At 36.6% G+C, this 7,504-nt stretch overlaps 1 protein-coding gene across 1 annotated transcript in view; it reads left to right on the top strand.

Moving 5' to 3' along the window:
* The window catches only part of LOC109351866 (phosphoenolpyruvate carboxylase-like), a 7,632-nt gene extending 437 nt beyond the window's left edge, over positions 1-7,195 (top strand). The window contains exons 2-11 of the mRNA XM_019593531.1: positions 40-228; positions 1,229-1,623; positions 1,827-1,911; positions 2,570-2,792; positions 3,068-3,171; positions 3,267-3,354; positions 3,600-3,754; positions 4,586-5,584; positions 6,022-6,408; positions 6,678-7,195. Of these exons, the coding sequence (XP_019449076.1) occupies positions 61-228; positions 1,229-1,623; positions 1,827-1,911; positions 2,570-2,792; positions 3,068-3,171; positions 3,267-3,354; positions 3,600-3,754; positions 4,586-5,584; positions 6,022-6,408; positions 6,678-6,974 (2,901 nt within the window). The 5' untranslated portion in view covers positions 40-60 and the 3' untranslated portion in view covers positions 6,975-7,195. The remainder of the gene's footprint in view (positions 1-39; positions 229-1,228; positions 1,624-1,826; positions 1,912-2,569; positions 2,793-3,067; positions 3,172-3,266; positions 3,355-3,599; positions 3,755-4,585; positions 5,585-6,021; positions 6,409-6,677) is intronic.

Genomic DNA, 7,504 nt, shown 5'->3' with positions numbered 1-7,504 from the left:
TATATATATATATAGAGAGAGAGAGAGAGAGAGAGAGAGAGAGAGAGAGAGAGGGGAAGTATGGGAAGTAGGAATATTGAGAGGACAGTTTCAATTGATGCACAGTTGAGGTTACTGGCACCAAGGAAGGTTTCTGATGATGACAAGTTGGTTGAATATGATGCTCTGTTACTGGACCGTTTCCTTGACATTCTTCAGGATTTGCATGGGGAAGATATCAGAGAAACGGTAATTTTGGTCCTAAATTTATAAAACCCTTTTCATTTATTATTGTTTTTTTTTGTCAGTTTCGTTTTGTTGGTTTGAAAAGATGCTACCTTTAGCCTGATGTTAAGATGTTTCTGGAACCCCATTTTTTTTATATGAAAAGAATGAGTTTTTGGTGGATCATGATCATGTGGCATTTGGAATTGTTTTGAACCAAATTTCTGTTTTAAGCAGTTCTAGTGAAATACAAATTCATGCTTTAGTTAATCAAATCAATTCCAGGAAAAGGTTTTGCGCTTTGGCATGGTGGGGGTGACAAAAGTGGAGGTAGAAGATTTCATTGACAATACATGTGAAAAAAAGACTTACCTATTATATGTACTACCCCCTGCCATTGGGTGGTGGTAAGGTACCCCTCTATTTGGGAGCACTAAAGTTCAAATTGTAGAGAAGACAATGTCCTAGACATTACAACAACAAAGCCCTATTCTCACTAGGTGAGGTGGGGTGGGGTTGGCAATGTCCTAGACATTGGTCTCATAGAAATGCCTCTGGCCTGTGGGGAGGATACCTGGATCAAAACCCAAAAAGAAAAAATGACAGAAGGGAATCTCTATCGATGATTTGATATATTCCGATAAAATTCCAACATAATTATGACAGAAGAGTAAATTTGATAAATATCTAAAAAATTAAAGGGCTAAATTGACAATCATTTTGTTAAAGGACTAGCTCGAAACCATAGTTATTTGGTACAGGGTATGAGTATGTGGTTCACTTGGGTATGCATTTTGTCACTTTTTATATTAATTTTATTACACCTTTATGATGAACCTGATACATGGTGCGATGAATTTGGTATATGGTACATAGGGTAAATGAAAGAATCATGTGACTATGATTGAAACCTAAAATTAAGATAATGGACTAAAAGAGTATTTTAGCCTTTTATCTTTCTTGTCTCTTCTTTGTATACATGGACTTTGTGGCTTATTGATATCAGTATTGTGATGTTTACTAGGTTCAAGAATGTTATGAGCTCTCAGCTGAGTATGAGGGGCAGAATAACCATCAGAAGTTGGAGGAACTTGGGAATAAGCTAACTGGTCTTGATGCTGGAGATTCTATTGTCATTGCCAAATCATTTTCTCACATGCTTAATTTGGCCAACTTGGCTGAAGAAGTTCAAATAGCCTACCGAAGAAGGATCAAATTATTAAAGAAGGGTGATTTTGTTGATGAAAACTCAGCCATCACTGAGTCAGACATTGAAGAGACCTTCAAGAGACTTGTGAATGAACTAAAGAAGACCCCTCAGGAAGTCTTTGATGCTTTGAAGAACCAAACTGTAGATTTGGTCCTCACTGCTCATCCGACTCAGTCTGTTCGTAGATCTTTGCTGCAAAAGCATGGAAGGTTTGTCCACTACTTAACTTGGCTTCAATTTGTTGTAACTCAAGAGGAGTTATATTATAAATATATTGTGCATTTAGAACATCACATCACTAAAAACCAACTCCTGTAATGTAACGACATGCTATCACTGTCTCTGCTATTTTGGCAACTTCTGTACTAAGGATTAATCGTTCTATTTACACTAATTTCCTTTCTATTTTCAGGATAAGGAATTGTTTGACGCAGTTGTATGCTAAAGACATAACACCTGATGATAAGCAGGAACTTGACGAGGCTTTACAAAGAGAGGTACCTAACTTTTGAACGTTCATGATTCTTTGTATGTATTTGATACGATTAATGACAGCCACATTATTCTCCAAGCTGATGTGAATTTGCCTCTATTTTTTTTTACATAATAATAAAAATCATGATCAAGGTTTATATTTTTTTCTTATTCATAGCAGTTTTATAGAGTTTAGACATAATGCCAAATATGCATTTAGTATACAGATTTTGAACTTTTATTTTTAATGAGCATTTGTCGTATTATGTTTAGGTTTGAGTTAGAAGAAAGTTTATTGTAAAAAGTTAAAGAGTGATGTTTTTATTTTATTTTTTTGCAATCTTTTCTACAATCATAGTTCCTTTGCAATCTCAACAATATAAAAGTTAGTCTTCTTATGATTGGCAGGATTGCTTACTTTAATTGTTTTATTATATTTTATTCTTAGATTCTGTTAATAACTTCATATCATTGTTTACCTGTAAAGATCTACTTGTATGAATTTGGCTATTCCAGTTGAGTTTTCCCTCCTATTTAATTCCAATTAAAGTTTAATTCTATTCACATTCTTTCTTAAAGATGGAGATGAGTTTTACTACGGCTATGAATTGGTGTTTTGATTTGTATATGGCAATCTTTATGGTAAGACAATAACCCTAATGCCATTTCTTTTCTGTGCAGATTCAAGCTGCATTTCGTACAGATGAAATTCGAAGGACCCCTCCTACTCCACAAGATGAGATGAGGGCAGGAATGAGCTACTTTCATGAGACAATCTGGAAAGGTGTACCTAAGTTTTTGCGTAGGGTTGACACAGCTCTGAAGAACATTGGAATAAATGAACGTGTCCCATATAATGCCCCTCTCATTCAATTCTCTTCTTGGATGGGAGGAGACCGTGATGGTATCTTTCTTTTTCCTAAGCAGTTAATAAATGGACATTTCCTCATAAACCAGTTTTATCTTGTTAAACTTCCTTTACTTTCAATTCTTATTCATGTGATATTGATTCAAAATATCTACACCTCAGGTCCCTTGATGCTCTCCACTTTCTTCAACCATCGATTTCATTTCACTGTCTACATGAGTCATTTTCAATCTTGAGCACTGCCGTAGAGGCTGAGCTCGTAAATATACTAATGAGTATATGCCTTACAATATGTCTAATGTGAATTGTAGGTAACCCTAGGGTAACCCCTGAGGTTACAAGGGATGTGTGTTTGCTGGCTAGAATGATGGCTGCTAATTTGTACTTCTCTCAGATTGAGGATCTCATGTTTGAGGTATCAATCAAATATGCTCGTTCATCTTAGGTTATTTTATATTAGCGTTGAGGCCGCTTTTCTTACCTTTCTCACTTTTTTCCTTCTTCTGGCAGTTGTCTATGTGGCGCTGCGATGATGAGCTGCGTGTTCGTGCTGAAGAACTTCACAGGTTCTCAAAGAAAAATGCAAAACATTATATCGGTATGCAATAATGATTTTACTACTATATTGTTCTGAGTTTCACTCTAAACTTTAAAATCTTTATTGGAAGCTACAACGTTGAACATTAAATCAGTTCAATACTGAACCGAATCTTCCATCAGCACATTTGGACAGAAGTTGAGATAGTGCTTCGTTCATTGTTAATTTATTTATAGTCGAATGTTTTGGGTAAGTAAGCTTTAGTTGGCATTCACTTTATTGTAATAAATGCTTCATTACTGCAGAGTTTTGGAAACAGATTCCTCCAAATGAGCCATACCGTGTTATTCTTGGTGATGTGAGAGACAAACTATACAATACACGTGAACGTTCTCGGCAGTTATTAGCCAATGGGAGCTCTGAAATCCCCGAAGAGACAACCTTCACCAACATTGAACAGGTATTATCTTCACGACAACCTAATAAACTCTCACTGGATGGGATAATTGGACCTTTATATCAAAAGGAAAGTTCCTTGGAGTGGCTTGTTGGATTTCTTCTCACTTTGACCTTATGTTACGTTCTATTATTGGATACTTTAAATACCTAGGCCATATTCTCAAGCCATACTGAATGTGCTTCAAGGAGCAATAAACTTGTAGGAAAATGTAGATTCCATAATGTTAATATCATTTGCAGTGCTGGATTTTTCATTCTTAAATATTGTTACACTTCTTGATCTTCACGACAACCTAATAAACTCTCACTGGATGGGATAATTGGACCTTTATATCAAAAGGAAAGTTCCTTGGAGTGGCTTGTTGGATTTCTTCTCACTTTGACCTTATGTTACGTTCTATTATTGGATACTTTAAATACCTAGGCCATATTCTCAAGCCATACTGAATGTGCTTCAAGGAGCAATAAACTTGTAGGAAAATGTAGATTCCATAATGTTAATATCATTTGCAGTGCTGGATTTTTCATTCTTAAATATTGTTACACTTCTTGATCATTGGAACACTGACATATAGTATTAGCTTTAGTTGGTTATAGTTTTTTTGGAGCTTATTTGCGAATGAATTTTATATTGCTAATCATTGTAATCAATATTTTGTTTAAGTTGGCAACAATTCTCTCAATCCTGTAATTAATCTCTTACCAATTTTAATCAGACAGCATTAAACCCACAAATCTTAATAGGCAATAATGCATGGCGTGAAATTTTGTGATTTAGCTATTTATATATGTTATATTCAAACTATGTAATGTCCTCCAAATTTTTTCGTAGTTCCTGGAGCCTCTTGAACTATGTTATAGGTCACTGTGTGCGTGTGGTGACCAATCAATAGCTGATGGAAGCCTTCTGGATTTCTTGCGGCAAGTTTCCACATTTGGGCTTTCATTTGTAAGACTTGATATTCGTCAAGAATCAGATAGGCACACTGATGTTATGGATGCTATTACACAGCACTTGGAGATTGGATCTTATCGAGAATGGTCTGAGGAACGCAGGCAGGAATGGCTATTGTCCGAGCTCAGTGGAAAGCGCCCTCTCTTCGGCCCTGATCTTCCCAAGACACATGAAATTGCTGATGTTTTGGAGACCTTCCATGTCATTTCAGAACTTCCCTCAGACAACTTTGGTGCCTATATCATCTCAATGGCAACGTCTCCATCTGATGTGCTTGCTGTAGAGCTTTTACAACGTGAATGTCATGTGAAACAGCCATTAAGGGTTGTCCCCTTGTTTGAAAAGCTTGCTGATCTTGAGGCTGCTCCTGCTGCATTAGCCCGCCTATTCTCTATAGATTGGTACAGAGATCGTATCAATGGGAAACAAGAAGTTATGATAGGGTACTCAGACTCAGGAAAAGATGCTGGTCGTCTTTCTGCAGCTTGGGCACTTTACAAGGCTCAAGAAGAGCTCATAAAGGTTGCGAAGGAGTTCGGTGTTAAGCTTACAATGTTCCATGGCAGAGGAGGGACTGTGGGAAGAGGAGGCGGTCCAACTCATCTTGCTATATTATCTCAACCACCAGATACTGTTCATGGCTCACTTAGAGTAACAATTCAAGGTGAAGTTATTGAACAATCATTTGGAGAGGAGCACTTGTGCTTCAGAACACTTCAGCGTTTTACTGCTGCTACACTTGAGCATGGAATGCATCCTCCTGAGTCACCAAAACCAGAATGGCGTGCCCTCTTGGATGAGATGGCTGTCATTGCAACGAATGAGTATCGCTCCATTGTTTTCCAGGAACCCCGTTTTGTTGAATACTTCCGATGTGTAAGTAACTTTTGCTATTAGCCTTAATATTATTATTATTATTATCATTATTAACCTCAGTAGAGAAAAGATTCCCTTTAAAATCTAACAGTTTAAGTGGTATGTTTTCCATTATGATAATTCAGCTAACATGATTATTTGAAGTTGCTTAGTAGTGTTTATAACAAATGCTGCTTTAACCCTCTTGGTATTCAAAATTTCATAAGTAGAGTTTACACTGCTTATAGCTACCTGTTTTTCTTCCCCAATTCTTGGAATATATTAACTAACTATTGCTTACAAAATTTATGATTTAACTAGAGTAGAACTGTTTCATGATTTTACATATCTTTCATTTTGGAGTCACAAAACTAATAACTCTTTCTTTGATTTCTTTATCTATTATTTTTGTACATTCTTTTCTTTCCTACCTTATTGCAGTACATTTTGAATTTCAGGCAACTCCTGAGTTGGAGTATGGAAGGATGAACATTGGCAGTCGTCCATCAAAGCGAAAGCCAAGTGGAGGAATTGAATCGCTCCGTGCCATCCCTTGGATCTTTGCTTGGACTCAGACAAGGTTTCACTTACCAGTATGGCTTGGCTTTGGCGGAGCATTTAAGAATGTAATTGAGAAGGATCCAAAGAATCTCCAAAAGCTTCACGATATGTACAACCAATGGCCTTTCTTCAGGGTCACCCTTGACTTGGTTGAAATGGTCTTTGCCAAAGGAGACCCAGGGATTGCTACCCTATATGACAAACTCCTAGTGTCAGGAGAACTGTGGTCATTTGGAGAGCGTTTAAGATCTAAATATGAAGAAACCAAAAGCCTTCTCCTCCAGGTAATTCTACTGTTTAATAATTCGCTGTTAGGATTCCGATTCATTTCTTTTTCATCTGTAGATGATGTTTCTATATTTAAAGTCAGCATTTACTCACTGTAATACATAATGACAATGGCAATTTTACTATATGTTGAAAGCTCATCAAAAGCATTTCAACTGTACTATTTATTTCATGTTAATCATGGTAAAAGAGTGTAAGCTGAAATAATTTTCTTAGTTTGGTACTTAATGACCAGCTTTATTTATTTAAATCTTTTTTTTTGTAGGTTGCTGGGCATAGAGATCTCCTTGAAGGAGACCCCTACTTAAAGCAAAGACTTCGTATTCGCGATTCATACATCACAACCCTCAATGTTTTACAAGCCTACACATTAAAGCGAATCCGTGATTCTGACTACCATGTAAATTTGAGGCCACATTTGTCAAAGGACTACATGGAATCAAGCAAGCCAGCTGCAGAGCTTGTCAAACTCAACCCTAAAAGTGAGTATGCCCCTGGGCTGGAGGATACACTTATCTTGACAATGAAGGGTATAGCTGCTGGAATGCAAAACACTGGTTAAGCCTCCATATCAGAGTAATTGTGCTTGTCCTATTAATGTTTGGAATGTTTGTGGCATAGTGGATATATCCATTGTAAGAACCTGTGTGTGTTTGTCTATTAGAGATGTGGACCAACATCTAATGACATTGACAGCTGTCTGTTATTATGCAATAAAACTGGCTTATGGTTTGTGCCAAAACAACACATTGTTCTTCTGCCTTTGATGCTTAACGTTTCTCACACTGTTCTCATAGGAATTAGTATGTTTTTGAAATCAAATTGTTTGGGCAATGAGAGGTACCCATTGTTTCCCTCAAATGTTGTTACGTGGGGTAGAAGTTATCTTGATTTTCCAGGTTTCGGTGTTTTTATCAACAGGTGAAATGTCAACCTGGTGGATAGAGAGAATTAAATTAGAGAGGGCAAGTCCAAAAGTAAAAGAACTTATGAGTGTAATAGTTCTTTTCAATCCAAATTTTCTAAATCATGCCAAAGTAGTGGAACTGAACCTGTACTAGAAGTAGTAATAATCTGTCATTTGGTTTCAAA

Source organism: Lupinus angustifolius, chromosome LG07 (genome assembly GCF_001865875.1).
Source record: "Lupinus angustifolius cultivar Tanjil chromosome LG07, LupAngTanjil_v1.0, whole genome shotgun sequence".
NCBI classification, from domain to species: Eukaryota; Viridiplantae; Streptophyta; class Magnoliopsida; order Fabales; family Fabaceae; genus Lupinus; species Lupinus angustifolius.
This window is presented reverse-complemented; position numbering and strand designations above follow the sequence as displayed.